This window comes from Hibiscus syriacus, unplaced genomic scaffold (assembly GCF_006381635.1).
Source record: "Hibiscus syriacus cultivar Baekdansim isolate YM2019G1 unplaced genomic scaffold, ASM638163v2 tig00111200_pilon, whole genome shotgun sequence".
Classification (NCBI taxonomy): Eukaryota; Viridiplantae; Streptophyta; class Magnoliopsida; order Malvales; family Malvaceae; genus Hibiscus; species Hibiscus syriacus.
The window spans coordinates 233,872-251,309 of NW_024063016.1; the positions used below are offsets into that span (position 1 = coordinate 233,872).

The 17,438-nt window shown below is 33.7% G+C and overlaps 2 protein-coding genes across 3 annotated transcripts; both read left to right on the plus strand.

Moving 5' to 3' along the window:
• The first annotated feature begins 3,507 nt into the window (after positions 1-3,507).
• LOC120155643 (14-3-3 protein 10-like) lies at positions 3,508-4,137 on the plus strand. The gene has a single exon (XM_039167148.1). The coding sequence runs from the start codon at positions 3,580-3,582 to the stop codon at positions 4,120-4,122; it is 543 nt and encodes a 180-aa protein (XP_039023079.1). The 5' UTR covers positions 3,508-3,579; the 3' UTR covers positions 4,123-4,137.
• Positions 4,138-8,247: 4,110 nt separating this feature from the next.
• On the plus strand, positions 8,248-9,162 carry LOC120155642 (calmodulin-binding protein 25-like). Of its 2 annotated transcripts, XM_039167147.1 has the most exons (2): positions 8,248-8,945; positions 8,988-9,162. In XM_039167147.1, the coding sequence occupies exons 1-2, from the start codon at positions 8,435-8,437 to the stop codon at positions 9,062-9,064; spliced, it is 588 nt and encodes a 195-aa protein (XP_039023078.1). In that variant the 5' UTR covers positions 8,248-8,434; the 3' UTR covers positions 9,065-9,162. The 2 variants fall into 2 exon arrangements, with proteins under 2 accessions (XP_039023078.1, XP_039023077.1); XM_039167146.1 differs by having other exon boundaries at positions 8,248-9,162.
• Positions 9,163-17,438: the final 8,276 nt, after the last annotated feature.

Consider the following 17,438-nt stretch of genomic DNA (forward strand, 5'->3'; position numbering starts at 1 on the left):
TTTTTAGTTTTAGTATGATTACTTGAGTAATGAATATATAATTGATTTGGGAATATATTTTTATAAAGGTACCTGAGTTTCTCATGATTGAGGGCTAACTAGATCTAGTGCATCATGTTCGATAAATCGGTACAATACATGTACTTCGAGATCTACGCATAATTTTTTGTATATTGTTGAAGTGCATTTTATTATTTATTATATTAAGATTTTGATTATGTTATTTCGATTCGTAGGATCTAGCACTGTCGATAACTGAAATAGGCAGGCCCAATAGTAGCTACTATATTCGACTTCTTATACCTATACAATTGAGTTCTTGATGGTGTTACATTATTGTTTTGAACTATTTATCTGAATTGTTTTAGAATTCTGACTATATTAAATCTTTTGATTGCATGATATCCAATTTACCGTATGTATTGGATTTTAATATATGTTTTACCGTTTAATTATAACATGTTCTCTAGTTATTGTATTTATATTTATGTTCCTAGAATATGAAATGTTTTCATGTTTTAATGAATTAGTGAATTAAACTACTTTTTTCAGTCAAATACATGCATATTTACAATCATTGGAGGTATGATTAGAGGAAATATCTTATGCTTAGTCTATGACTTGCAAAATCTTATTATAAGCTCTTATGTTTTTTGTACAGGGTAAGTCCTTACCGTAGGTCTTTATGATATACGTATAAGGTTCTTACTGGGTGTACATGTGGGTGTATAGTTCAGGGAACCTACACATTCTGGTATTTAGATGGGGATAGTGTTCATGTTTCAAAAATATGTTTTATAAATATTTTTTACCGAAGTATTTATGTGAATGTTTTCATACACCGCAAGGAGCACACTGGGCTTTTTAGCCCACTCTTTAAATTTTTAACTTTTTAGATATTACATGATAGTAGGCTACCAGACTTGGCATTAGGAGGATTGATTGTTCTTTATTTTTTACTACAATATATTTTTATATACCCTTTTATTATATTTCGATGAGACATGTTTTTACTATTGTTTGTATGTATCTGTCTTACTGATATTTTATTCTGAATTTGTTTTTATATGGATTTTTTATGTTAGTATATATATATGTTACCGTATGAATTTTACCATTGGATAATTCCATCATTTTACCGTTATACGTATTTTATTGACTGAAATGGATTTTCAATTACGTTTTGAATATGGAAATATTTATACATATGACATGTGTTCGTCTAGATTCGATCGTAAAGTCTAGGCCGAGTATAGAAGGTAACACTTCTAGAATGGAAAACAACCTAATATTAGGTCAAAGTTGGGACCTAAATGTGAATTTCCAAGAAAGATCCAAGGAAAATGCTACAACTGTGGAAACATGGGAGAAGTTATGTCATGGAAATCCTCAAGATAAAAGATTATAACTAGATCCAAAATGGAATTTGAGTTTGTAGCTCTAGACAAATCTAGCAAAGAAGCATTGTGGCTTTGATATTTTCTTGAGCATTTATTTGAATGTATGAAACTTGTGCCCACAGTATACATAAAATGGGCCAAGCAGGCAAGAATTGCTAGAGCATATAATTTCATATGTAACGGTAAATCAAGACATATGCATCAACGACATAATATTTTTAGATAATTGATCTCAAATGGAGTCATCTTTATTGATTATCAAAGGATAACATCGTAGATCAGCTAACCAAAAGATTAAATTGAGATCAAGTTAAGAAAACATCTAAAAGAATGAGACTAAAGCCCATAAAAATTAAAGTGTTATGCAAAGGAAAATCCTACCTTGTTGATAAGAGATCCTTAGATATATTCAAAAGGAAAATATAATTGCATAAACTATGTACAGAAACCATGGGAGATTTCTAATCATAAGTTTGATCCTATGATGTAAGTAGTGATTAAAGTTGTACAAGTTAAGCAAAGCTTTTAATTACCATTGTGAGCTATGGTGAGTCGAGCAACATAAGTCGCCTATGTGAGAGTGAAGTGAGGTCACTTCAAGGAGACTATAAGACAATTATTTTCAATTTTTTGCAGAACCAATTGATGTTCACAATAAGTATTATACTTGTCAGAAAGACAATTGTGTGAAGTATATAATCATTTTCACAAACGACAAAACAATTAAAGGACATCATGTCTATTGGTTAGCTAGTAAAGTAAATATATTGTCACAAGAGGAGATTCAAAGGAGGATACCTATCTATCCTATGCAACTATCATTTGTAGGCTCTATCACTATATAGAGTCAAAATGTTTTGATAAAATCATCAATTTCATTCATGTGAGGGACTTTTGGAAAAATTATGATAAATTGGAAACTTTAAGGCATATTTTCTATGGATAAAGGTAAATATTCGAATAATAAATTTATTGATTCGTATTCAACTCCATGAGATATTTATATCGGTATCTCATATGCTCAAAACGGTTGAGTGATAAACAAGAAATTGATGCTCAAAGTATGGTACTTATGAATTTTGTTGTGTAAGGAAAATGAAAAACTCATATTCCACATTGGTAGGAAACCAACATGGAAATGGTTTGCATAAATCAATCCACTTGTTAATTATTAAATAACTTGGGTTAAAACTGTGTCTCGCACGTAGACGCATCAGAGGTACAAATCCAAGCTCGTCGAATCCATCAAGGCAAAGGGTGCACCCGTACGACATGGGCGACATGAATGTTTGGATCAATCGGACCCTCCGGGGTCTTGCGAATATTTTACGACTATGAATTCAATATTTTTCTTAAATGTAACATATCTTTTTTAATGTTCTGAATTAAAAGGATATATTATGGTTTCCTTTAATTCAAATATTAATAGGATATATATTGCAATTCATAAATGTATTCAATTAAATACAATATTAATTGATTACTTTCGAATTTGTTTGAATACTTATTAACGACCTTACTTTTCATAATATATTATTTAATTTTCTCTTATGTGAAACCCTATAAATATAGTGTTAATCTTTTATGTCAAACACAACTCAAAAAAATATTTTCTTCTTCTCTAGTTTTTTGTGATAGGCTCAGGCAAGGTATAGTTTATGATCTCTACAGTTGTGTTACTATACGTTGAACATCTCATTATTATATCTTTGGAGACATATGACCAAAGATCTCGAGCACCTAGTGTAGACACCCATGTTTATCCGAATTTTAAAAATATTATTTATTTATTTATTTATTTATTTATTTATTTATTATTATTATTTATTTATTATTATTATTATTATTATTATTATATTTTTTATTTTTATAAACCCTATATTCAATCCTACCATTCTACAAAACCCCTAAAAACAAAAAACATAATTTACCTACCTACTAAACTATTAAACTATTAAACACCTAATTACCGACCCCACCCACCACCTCGCACGTCTCTTCAACAGTGTCCTCTTCCTTTTCGATGAAAAATGAAAGTGAGAATCTTTATCAGAGGGGGGCATGCCTATTTATTCAAATCAACTTTAGATTGAAGGGGATGAAAAACAGGAAAAAACAAAGAGAAAAAAGAAAGGAAAATTCATCTTTCTCTCACTCAAAAGCCTACCAATTTCTGCAAATGGTGACGACGGTGCCGGACAATCTAAGCCGTGACCAATCCGTTTACTTAGCCAAGCTTTCCGAACAAGCCGAACGCTACGAGGAGATGGTCAAGTACATGCAAAAACTCGTCCTCGGCTCAACTCCTGCTGCCGAACTCACTGTCGAGGAACGGAACCTTCTCTCGGTCGCCTACAAAAACGTGATCGGCTCTCTACGCGCCGTGTGGAGAATCATTTCTTCCATCGAGCAGAAAGAAGAAGGTCGTAAGAACGAGGAACCTGTTGTGCTCGTTAAGGAGTATAGATCGAAGATCGAAGCTGAGTTGTCGGATGTTTGCGCTAGTATATTGACTTTGTTGGACTTGAATCTGATCCCTTCTGCTGCGGCGATTGAGTCCAAGGTTTTTTATTTGAAGATGAAAGGGGATTATCATCGGTATATAGCAGAGTTTAAGGTCGATGATGAGAGGAAAGCGGATGCTGAGGATACAATGTTGTCTTACAAGGCTGCTCAGGATATTGCGCTGACGGATCTAGCTCCCACGCATCCAATCAGATAAATAAATTCCTTTTTTTACACGTCATAGAAGCAGCGTTCTGAAACTTCCTCACCCATTTCGGTGAGATTAGAAGACAACAAATTAAAGTGAAAGGAAGCAAATTTTGATTTGTTACTTTGTTAAACCTTGTTCAGGCAGAGCAGAAAATCAAAGTAAGTATAACCTCTGGAGCATATCATCCATGCATCGAGTATCTTGAAATGTCACACTGAGTCAAACTTAATTTGATTGCTTTTCCTTTTAGCCATTTTGGTTGTTATGGGTGAATCTTAATTTTTACGTGAAAGCTATGTTGATGCATGTCTTGGACTTGAAAGTATTCATTTTGTGTATTCCGAAATTTAATTGATGATTTTGTGTATTATTCATTTTGGTCCCTTTTATTTTTCAATATTTAAAATGGAGTAATTCATGCTTTAAGTCCTCTGTTTAGTCTTGTATTTTATTTTAGTCATTTTTTTTTCATTATTTTTTCTTTAAACTTGATTTTATATTTTTTTATTTATTTATTTTTATTTTTGCAATCTAACATTCTTTTTTACCTTTTTAGAGGAATTCCAACCAATCAAATGGTAAATAATTTGAATCGAGTTTTTAAATTTTAATTTTAATTTTCGCAATTAAGACAACCTATAAATTAAATGTTACCGAAAGGGCAATTCAAGGGTGATAATCCTTCCTTGACTGTAATCGACTCCCGAACCCGACACATTTCTGGTAAAACACAGATCGGGTAAGATGGTGTCCATCAACCTAAAATTGTTTTTAAATGATCGGTGACGACTCTAACTTATTTCATTCAAGTCGAAGCTCAATTCCGGGCCCAACCAAAAGGCGGCCGCGACATCCAAGAGTGGCCGAAAATTTATCTTAAAGGAACTATATAACTACATGCCTCAACTTATTTCCAGTTCGTTATTCTATTGTCATTCAAGTTTTATTTCTAAACTCTACTCTTCATTTATTCATAAAATATTTTTATTTTAATCTATATTTGTACATCGATAATAAAAAAATTAAAAAATAATTAATTCAATCACACCTAAAAAAGAGATTGACGATGACTCTTATTTTTTTCGAATTTCATCATACGACCTCAAAAACATTGTGATACCTCTAAGAAACAGAAATACCAACAAATCAAAGTCAATTCCACAAACAACGAAAACAAGTAAATCTATAAAAGAAAATAAAAACTCATGAGGCTTTGAATAACTCAAAAGCATCAAAGCTTTTTTTTTTTACAAATCCGTAACAAGTAACAAGCAGTGACGGATATGAATGAGTTTTAGGGTGGGCACATACTGACATTAAAATTTAAATGTTTTATATTAATGGTTTATTTTATTAAATTTATTTATTTTAAAATTTTATTTGTGTTCATCCTATGAATGTTTTATTATTATTATATATATATATATATATATATATATATATATATATATATATATATGTTACGGAAGACAAAAAGTAACATATTACATATGGAAGGTCTAGGTCTAAAATGTTGGGACAATTATGGGGCTTCATTCCAATGATAAAAGAAAACACTTTTTTCATAAAGGTTTATGAGAAATAAATAGGGAAGACAAAAAAAAATCGAACCCGTCGGGGAAAACTGAATTAAACAGGTCGGGTTCGGGGATGATAAATGGGGACGGGGACGGAGAAAAATTGAATTTTTTAAACGGGGACGGATTTGGTAATCCCCCGATTACCCGAATACCCGGCCCGATAAATATTAAAAATAATTATTATATATATATATATAAACGTCCCAATAAACATTAGCGTTGGAAGCGCTAATGTGTGCCCAAAGTTGGTTAATAAACGAAATAAGAGGTAATCAATAATTTCTTTTACTTATAAGTTTATTATATAAATTAATAAATAAAACAACTTGTTCACAAGAGTCCGAAGCATATTGTAAAATCATCGAATATGATCGTGATGATGGTGATGAGGTACTAAATTGATATACAAGTTATACGTGATATCATTAACTTTTTTATATAAATTTTGGTGGCTTATAAATTTTTTGTGTGTAATAGTAGCAATCGGGAGTCACAACTGTTTGATGACGGTGGTGGTGTTGTTGACGTGACTTGGAAGTTGGAACTTTGGAAGAATGATTTCGTTTATGAAAGTTGAAACATTATATTATTAGTCTTTGTCATTATATTTGTCTATTTGAATTGTTTTGCTTTTATATTTTGGATGCATTTGGTGGTGTTTGGCGTTTCAAGTAAGTTTAGATCCGATAATGACATTATTTTTTAAATAACTCGTGTCATCTTAAAATTTAAACGGTAACGGATATCCCTGTGGTGAAAAATAACCATCTAAGGTAACGTTTATGCTAAACGGGAATATCTGTTTCCCTGCGGTTTTCCCCGATTACCCGATGTGGATCCCTTTTAAATTCTCACGGTTTTTTAAACAGGGACGGATATAAGTTTTTTAAACGGGGACGGGGGACCTATTCCCGACCCGAAACCGCCCCGTTGTCATCCCTAGAAATAACTATTTTTTTACTTTTATATTAAGTGTTATGCTAAAAAATTTAAAAGTTGAATGATTAAATTAAAAGTTTTACATTATTAAATCAAAGAAAATTGATGACTTATATACTTGAAACATGATTTTTAAAATATTAGTCTTCAAAATATGACAAACTTAAAATAAAAGTAATATTGAGATTACTTGGCCTTTATTATAATATAAATCTCATTATGACTTATGAGCATGATCATAATTAGAGGTGTGTAAATCTGGGTACCTATATTTTTAGGTATTAGTAATATCCGGGTCGGTAATTTCTTGACCCGTGTCTCGACCCGGATGTTACGGGTACCCGGTAATTGGATACCCAGATTTTGCGGGTACACGATACCCTTTTTTATTTTTTATTTTGAATTATTAATTTTAAAAAATATACACAAATTTAAATATTCGAAACTTCAATTACATACTCTAATATCCAACATAAAATTTAAAAGTTCAAAATAAAAAATCTAATAATCAATAATATAAATAATTCATTATATTATATTATATATATTTAAAAAAAACTAACCGGATACTCGGGTAACCGGGTTTTCAGAAAAATTAGATTTTGTGACCCGAGTCCGACCCGGCCGAGTAAATTCTTTTAGAAATTACCCGATTTTTTAAGATCTTGATTGACGAATGGGTCGATAATTTTACACACCTCTAATCATAGTAAACATATTTCGTTAAAGTTCGAGATTAGATAAAAAAAAGGGAAGAAAGTGAGGTGGATATCAAATTGATGTTAATTTAGCCCAAATTATGCCAGCCTCGAGGAAGAAAGAGGGAGAAATGAATTTTTAAAAAGGAAGTGTAGTTATTAGTAAATAAAAAAAATATAAAAAAAGTGGAGTTAACGCGTAAGGGTGGACACCGAGAGACGCGGCTTTACAGTCAAACCTGTGGAATAAGTGGCTGAAAGCCATTGCACTCAGTGAGTCAATCTCACAACTCACTAATAATTTAATAAACTAAATCAAATAATAGTAAAGGTTTAATGACATTCTTTTCCTCTAACTTTTATAAAGTTTATATTAGTCCTTAAATATTTTCCAGTTTTTGATTTTTATTTAATTAAATCAAGTTAAAAAGTAAATAATTCTGTCAAGTTTATATAAATTATTTTAGCACAATTATAACAATATCCGCTTTTTCTTTTTGAATTTTTTTTAATAAAAATAAATATATTTGAATTATTAAAGATATAAAATATAAAATTTATTTTAAATAAAATAATAAATAAATATGAAATGACTGATATCAGTCTAATGAGACTAATGATATGTTTCATATAAATCGATTTAATTTAATAAAAAAAGAGAAAGAGTATAAAAAGCTAAAATAGTATTGTTTTGAAAACTATGAGGGTCAAAATTGTTATTAGACCATAAAGAAACAAACCATGGTTAGATGAGTAGTAGCTGAAGTACGTTAGGTTGATTCCCGTACGAGAAGAAGCTGACGCCTGTACATATGTCATTACGACGCGGTTTTCTGTTTATCCCCTCTACCATGCACCGTCCTATTTAATGCCTCTTCTTTCTTCTCCCCCTGTCTCCCTATCCTTTCATTTCCTTTCGCTTTCTGTTTTTTAGGTTTCAACTTCCAACCAAAACCCCTAACAAAATTCCATAAAAATCACCAGTCTCAAGCATCTGGATGATTCCTTTCTTTTGAGCCCTTCTTTTTTTCTCTTTCATTTTGACATAAATAGGATCATTTAGTTCATTAGTTGTGTGGGAAAAAAAAACAGAGAGATCTAATGGCTTCTTCATTGGAAAATCTGGGGAGCATAGAATCATGGGCGTTTCGTCCTAGTTTTACTGATTCATGGCTCTCTGAAGCTTTTTCTCACGATACCGAAGCTCTAACCAAGGCGCTTCAAGACTCCATTTCTAACACTGATTGTCTTTCTTTTTCCCCGCTCTTATCCCTCGTTAACTCCGACCCTCTACCGACGCCCACCGGCTCAAATCTTTCCGGTTCCGATCATGAAACTATGCTTAATCGTCGACGGAAACTCGACCTCCCTCCAACGGGGAAAGTGTCCAAGTCCAAACGCAAGTCCCGGGCCTCCAAGCGCTCACATACCACTTTCATAAAAGCGGATCCGACCAATTTCAGGCAGATGGTGCAGCAGGTCACCGGGGTCAGATTTGGTAACGCTCAGATGTCTCCCGGTCCGATCTTAAAGCCGGAGCTCCAGAGACCCGGAAGCTTGCCTACGCTGGACACATCGGCGTTTTTACTGGATCACCGTCAGCCGTCTTCGGGAGGTGTTGCAGGGTCTGGCGTAGTACCGTTTCAGTCTCCCGTGGTGGCCAACGCTGGAGCTTCCTCAGATTGCGACAGTTTGCCTTGCTTTCCCACTCTAGAATCATGGAAAGCTTAGGGTTTTATTGGTTGTTTATTTCAATTATCAGTTGTTTTGTACCTTTTTCCCCTTGTGGCTTTATGATTATCAAACACGGATATGAGAGGAGCTGTTAATATAGTTCATTTCCCCCTCTTTTTACAATCAATGATTTTCCCATCTCTCCCTTGGATTAGTATAGTCAGTGAATGATTTTAAAAACTCATAATGAGAAAAAATTATGCTTAACTAAAGAATAATTATCTTAATTTTTAATTTTTAAAGTATTTTAATCACTAACTTTTAATATAATACGTGACACCAAGCTCTAGCTAAACATTCCCAGGCAATTTTACCAAGTAACACCCTAACAACGAAATATTATCAAATGATCTAGTATCTTTTTTGACAAAGCGTGAATCATGAGGTGTTCTTTCGCATAGTTTTATTCGAGCTAGCGTCACGGTGGAAAAATACGGATTATGAAGCTCGCCTTTACTGAGAAATCTAACACATGCAGGGAAGAGGCGGATCATGAGGCACGTCTTCCATTATTCACTTTGAATTATTGCGCACTTCATTATTACCTGAGCCTTAACTATCTCGGTTATTCACCGATCCCCTCCCTTATAAATACCTCAGAATACAAATATCTAACCACGCCAAAATTACTTTCACATTATTCCTTCTATCAAGTTAAATATATTTTGTTATAGTTCTTAGAAGGTAAAGTTATTTTTTTTAATATATTATATTTATTTTATATTTAATTATTTGACAAATTTTTATTGTACTAATTATTTTGTATTATTTTTGCGGTTGTAAAATGAAAGGTGTGATCATATCTCGAGCCATTTCGTCGATACGGTAACAATATTAAATTATGTTATTTAAATTATTGTGTTTTTATTTTATTTTTAGCATTAGTTTATATTTTAATTTGAATACTATTTATTTAATTAGGTGTATTTCATATATTGTTTTTGCAGATATAAGATTCAATCTTTCAAACTCTCAAAATGAGACGTATTTCAGCTATTGTTTACTATGATGGAGAAATTCAAGAAGATGAAATCGACGTTGTCTTCGCATCAAATCATTTAGTCAGAATTTCTTTCAAGAGAAACATCACTCTTGAGGAGCCGATCACTAAAATTTTAAGGAAGATTCATGTTGGAAGTACTAGAAGATTTCCCTCACTTCAGTACATATTTCCAACTGCACTATTTTCGTTAACTTATACAACGTTTGGACTCCTCAATGATGACGATATTGCTTTGATGGTTGATGTTCAAAATCAAAATTCAGACTCTGATACACAAATGTATGCCATATTTGTTGAAGTGTCTGCGGTTCGTTGTATGTCATTATGCTCACACTATGGGTTGGCTCAACAAGCTGATAAAAGTTGACAGCCCAACTCAAGTAATGTGTAATGATTTTAACTCGTTAATGGAAAATCCATATCCTGATACCATCCCATCAAGTTCAATGGGGAGACATGCATCAGTAATTTGTTACAATCTCCACCGAGGTGACTCCACGAATAATTCGTATGGCAACATCGCTTCTAGTTCAAGGAGAAGGCATTCATCTACCAATTTCTTTGACCTGAATATGGAGATGCCCTTGACATAACAATCTATTAAGTACTCATTTGAAACAATGCCTACAAGTTCCAGGGGGAGTCATTCAACTCCGAGCTTCTTCAACCTCAATATAGAGATGCCTGCGACATAACACTCAGTTCAAAACTTGTACGACACGATGCCTTCAAGTTCAAGGGGAAGGCATTCAACTACCAGCTTGTTCGACCTAAATATCGACATCACAAAAGAACCCTAATCTCCACCAGAAGAACCTCTTCGTGAGCCAGGTGCGGATAGTGTTGAGACTGGACTATTTGTTAAGCTAGAATCACCGCAGTTCAACATAGACTCTAATGATGATAATGTAGATAAAGTTCCCACAAATACAATACACATGAAACCTCCAGCACACATGTATGAAGCTAACTATGGTGCAATGTATGGGCCATAATTTACGGATATGCCTAATGTTGGTGACTACGGATTTAACTCATCAATCAATGATAGTGAGTTATATATCGAAATGGAGTTTTCATCCAAAGAAGAAGCGATGATTGCAATTAAGAATTACAACATTCGTAATTCTGTTCACTCTAGAGTCGACCAATCCACAACCGAAAAGTATGTTTACTATTGTGTCCAACGTGATACCAGATGTAATTGGATGGTTCGTGTATCAAAGAGGAAGAGGAAAAACAACATATGAGAACTAACATTATAAAAAGATCCTCATACATGTTATGGTAGAGGGATCAACCAGGACCATCACAACTTGGAGTCCGACATTATCTGCCAAGTCATCATGCACATGGTCAAAGCAAGCTCCCATATAGCTATTGCGGTGCTGATCTCAGCTATACAGTATCAATATGGGTATACAGTCTCCTACAGGAAAGCATGGAAGACAAAGCATAATGCCATTAAAAAACTTCACGGCGAGTAGGATTCATCTTACAATGAACTATAAAGTTGGTTTAGGGTAGTGCGCAGACTGAATCCTGGGACAATAGTGGACTTCGAAACTTGCCATGCATACCACAATGATTGAGTTCTTCATGATTTATACCAATTATACCAGCTTTTTTGGACTTACCTAAAGTGCATTAATACTGTGAAATACTGTAAGCTCGTGGTTCAAATTGATGTGACATTCTTATATGGAAAATACAAGTAAGTTTTGCTATTGGCAGTTGTCCAATATGGTAATCACAACATTCTTCCCGTTGGTTTTTCCCTTGTTGAAGGAGAAGATACAAATTCTTAGGTTTTTTCCTAAAAAATATACGCTTACATGTTGTCACGAGGGAAAAAATCTGTGTCATTTCAGATCGCGAAGCTGAGATCAAATAAGCAATGGAGTCTTTGGGTCCAATGTGGAAGCCACCCTATGTTCAATATTGGTACTGTATCCGACATATTGCTACAAATTATCATGAAAAGTTCAAGAAGGATGATGAGCGCCAATTACGTGTGCGCATGGGTATGTCACAATGTCTAATTTCACTTCTCAATTATTTTCATTTTTTATGGGAACTTAACAGTAAGTACTAAATTTGGTGCTCAAGTTTCAAACTATTATCTTAAATGTTTGAGTCCATGCTTCAAGATTTCTGAGGAAAATGAGCAAGGGTACAATTACGTTAGCCTCATCAACAAAGAAATGTAGACAAATGCATACGATGGTGGATATTGATATGGATACATGACGACCAACTTGGATGAGACTATCAATTCAATCTTAAATGGTGCACACCATTTACCAGTAACAACTTTGGTTAAAATGACTTATTTTCATTTGAGAGCGTTTTTTGCAAAGCTCGGGGGACAAGTTCTAACTTGGAATCAAAACCGCTATACTTATCACCCAAGATTAGTTGTAGATCTACAAAAAAGAATTGTTGCATCAAATGGAATGTCTGTAACAAGCTTCTCTTGAACCATGAATTATTTCGTGTCACAGAAATACCAGGACCTCTTCAAGGGATTGAAGCTAACTCGTTCACAGTTAATCTACATGACAAGTGGTGTGATTGTGGGTTTTTTCAAGCTCTGAAGTATCCATGCTCCCATGTCATAGCAGCTTGCTCTTATACCCGTCAGGACTATAACCATTTTGTGGATATCTTATACCAACTTTCAAAAGTATTTAAGTTATATGAATTTATGTTCCCCCATAGGTAATGAGAAAGACCCAGATGAGGTTTAGAATTGGATTCCGATTATACAAGATCTGTCCTTATTAAGGGAGGCATGTCATCCAAAATCCACTTGAATTCATTGTGATATGGATATTCGAGAGACGTCCAAAGAAAACAAAAGATGTGGGCATTGTAGAAACCTATGCCATAATAGGAAAAATGTCGATCTCTTTTATTATCAAATAACCGTTGATGCTGTGACAATGTAATTGTTGTTTATGAAGCCTCAGTTTGAATTATTTCATTTTCGTTTACTTTTAATTAATGTGTTACTCAAGTGATGAGCTACTCAAGTGAAAATTAAATAAAAACATTACAAACTAAATAATAAAAATAATTAAATATAAACATTAAATACTAACGTTACAGTTCAAACAATTAAATAATAAAAAATTAAGAAACAAAATAAATAAATAAATCCATAATTAAATAAAAACATTAATAAACAAAATAAATAAAAAGTTCATAGTTAAATAAAAACATTAAGTAACAAAATAAATAAAAAGTACATAATTAAATAAAAAATTAAGAAACAAAATAAATAAAAACAAGTCTATTGATGTCTGCGTCTTGAATGTGTTCCACAGGGCGGTGGTTGTCTATTTCGATGATGAGTCTTGAATGTGTTCCACAGGGAGGTGGCTGTCTATTTCGATGATGATTTATTCGTATAAGTTGCTCTTCCTCCCCACTCTCATCATCATCAGCAGCAGCAACAGTAGCAACTACATTTTGTTGATTAGTGATTGATGACGATGTAGCACCTCCATAGAATAAGGACCCTGGAGGTGTATGACTAACCATCCCACCGCTCATCACCCACCAAATAAGCAGTACATGAAAACCATGTTGGATCTAATAAGCATGGGAGTATATCCGCTAGGAGGTGTAATAAAATCCTACAGTGGTGGCATCTGAAATGACTATGATAACATCATAAACGGTTGTGGTGTCATCTAAAATGGTTGTGGTGGCATCTGAAACAGCTACATAATATAAACTGGTGGCTAATATGATGGTTTCGGTGATTCAGCTGAGGATGAGCCGGAAGCGCCTGCTCTCCATCCACAAGTCGAGGGACGATGATGTTGTGACGATGGACGTTTTTCTCGACGCTGACGAATGCTCCCGCCTCGTGCTTCCTTAGAAAATAGAAACGACTTCCCGTTTGTAATGAACCACTGATAATAGTCATCCGCAACTGAATAATGATCCACATAAATCGGCTCCTTATGGGGAATGCATCCATGTCGATCCTCTCAGATCGTTACACACTCGTTGTGCTTCATCAGTCAGTTAACTTCTTTCTTGCCCTGTCTATCGATGTTATGCATATTGTTGAGATTCCTAAGTGCTTAAGGAATAGATTCTACGAAACTAAATTGGCAAAACACACGATCAATAGGTTGCCACTTGACAATCGCATAACATATCAGAGGGATCATCGCCACCCATACATCTAATGAGACACTCAAGTGAGGTGAGATGCAACGCCTCATTTCTTTTATAGAATAAAGAGTCCATTGAAACTAAAACACATATATATAATTCTTATCAAAATAATATTATAATTATATAACGATAATTAAAGGTAAATAATAAAATTTAAATTCATACCTCTATAACAACCTTTTTATCAATGAGCAGTCGAATTTCTTCCAATTCGTCTCGTAATATCACAATGATCTTTCCTTACAAATAACCACCTATTCAGTGTAAAAAAATTCATTATATACCCAAAAACATTATTTATATAGAAACTCAGTATTGAAATTATCTCAACAATAATGGGAAGACTAAAGGGTTTTTCAAGACCGGATATAAAAGGGCATGTGATACCACGCCCATGATTGCAAAAGAAGGAGACATCCGACGATATCAATTTTTCTATAATCAGTTGCTCGATTTATTTCTTTATACAGAGACGCCAAAACCGCGGAGTCCCAACTGAATGACCTGACAACTCGAAAATCTGCGAGCTGACGCAACCACATATAATGAACTTGGTTGCGAGATTTATTGGGCATCAAGATCCCTCATATGAGTTGCAATATGTAAGCCTAGGAAAATATTTGAGTCTGTTCCTCGGAACAATCGTCGCTCAACCGTCGAAAATTTCTAGCCAACCATGATAACGGTATTCGACCACCGTTGAAATTAAGCGGGATACCTCTAAGATACTCCTTGCACAAGGAATGCCGATCACCATCTGCCACACCAGAAATAACATTCATATCTACCGGAAACTCCAAATATAAGGAAACATCCTCCAACGTAATAGTGCACTCCTCACACGGAAGATGAAATATGTATGTCTCTGGCCTCCACCTCTCAATCAGTGTAGAAATAAGGTTGGATTCAAGGTTACAGTGCCCTTCATATTTCGTTATGTAACCGAATCCAGTCTCAACTAAATACGACTAGACATGACTCGTTATATAATATATGGTCATTCACCTAATTAAATAAATAGTATATAAATTAAAATATGAACTGATACTAAAAAAATAAATGAATAAAACATTCGCAATAAATAAAATAACAAAACTTAAAATTATTACCGTATCGGCAAAATGACTCGATATATGATTCTCATCTAAACGCAGCAACCCGCCTACCATTGTATAACTGCAAAAAGTACTAAAAAATTAGTGCAATAAAATATAATAAAATAATAAAATATTAAATGATTATAATTAACAAAAAATTAGCTTATAAAAATAATAATTATACTTACTTAAAACTTGATAGAATGATATATAGAAGGAAGAAGTAGAGTGTTTTTTGTGTGGTATGAGTGTTGGATGAGGAGGTATTTATAGGGGGAGGGGGACGGGGCGTTGGGAGATATTTAAGGCGGGACGGTTGGGATTTAAAGCAAAGGTGCGCTTCATGATCCGCGCTTTACCATCGTGGCACTAGCTCGGATAGAACCCCGCATAAGTCGATAATGTCATCGTATGCAATCGTACTCGTATCATATTTTCCGGGTTTAACGACACCAAAACCGCTTCTTCGGTTTTTATAGGTTGACCATAATGATCCCAATGTACAAAACACTTTGAGCAGACTATCATCACTTTTCCACTGTGGCGTCAGCTAGGACAAAACCCTACGAAAGCGCATCTCATGATCCACGCTTTGTCAGAAAAGGTACTAGATCGGTAATATTTGGAGAAAGTGTGTCTAACATGTAATATTTAACTGTTAGGGTGATTTTTAGGTAAAATTGCCTTCCCACCATTGACCTCATCTCTTGATCCCTGTGTTGGTTACTATTCCTCCTAAGTCCTACCCTCAGTCCATATGTCGTATGTTTATACGACTTGTCCTTCCACTTCATGCAACAAGACTGTCATTCTCGGTATTTCTCTCAACTGTAAATTCTCACCGATGTCATTTCATGCAATAGGAAGCCTTAAAAATTGCAACTGTAACTCGTATAAGCCTAGCTAGAATTCCCAACAAAACAACCAAAAGCATCCAACTTGACACCATACTAAGAATCAAAAGTGCTCTTCCTTTGCTCTACAAAATGAACCAATGAACAAAGGAAACTCATGTTAAGCTACTCCAACAGGAGTAATCTCTGTCTTACCCTTACGACGATTGAAACCTAGGTATGCAGGAAAGTGTGCCGAAAAAGGAAATCAAATGCAAGAAGCTTCCATGTAAAGAAAATAGTGAAACTGATGATTTGAGGCGTAAGTTGAAAACTTGGTGAAGGTAGAGCCTTGTTGTGCGATAATATCATTTGTAAAATGAGTGAAAAGAGTTGAACTAAAGCAGAAACGGAAGTATGGCTTCTTGATTAATGATTTACTCTAAAATGAGATGTGGTGGAAAATTTCACTAACTTTGAATTATAAGTATTTTTATTAGTTATTATAATTCTTCCTCATTTTTCTATCATTTTCTCGTGTCTTTCATCCTCCTCCATTGATGAATGCTTAATATTTTAGAGAGAGAAAGTTATTATATATAGAGATTTTATGTACTACTTCAACACTGACACGAGGCATTACTCTGTTTCATGTGTTCTCCAATTGCATTTATTTTCTTAGGACCGGGCAGGATGCATCCTTTGATAGGGGTGTATATTTTTTTTTTGAAAAGTAAGAATTTTATTGTTAGAAAGAGGTACGCACGTTGTTAGAGGTTTCGCTAAAATACCTCTCTAGAACTATATGGAGGAAAAAGAGTACACCTAAAACAATGGATGAAGATTAGAGCCAACCTTGACTAAGAGACAAAGAGACCACATAAATACTAAGCACCAAATCCAACAAAACGCATAGTTCAGTTTAAATTTTTAAATTTTTTTGAACAAACTATTGATTAAGTAATTTATCAATGCATTTCTGTTTTGATCAATTGAGTATTTTATTTTTTAAAATCATATCTTATAATACGTTTTGTTTTTATTTTGATAACTCGTCATTAGGTTTGAACATTGACTCAATAAAAATGATGTTGTGATACGATATATTAATCATTTTAGTCCCTAAAATTTACACATTCTATCAAATTAATGCTAATTTAAAATAATTCAATAAATATTCAATATTTAAAAGAGAAAAATAACCTCAGTGACCAAAAATCTCATATAATATACGATTTTAACCA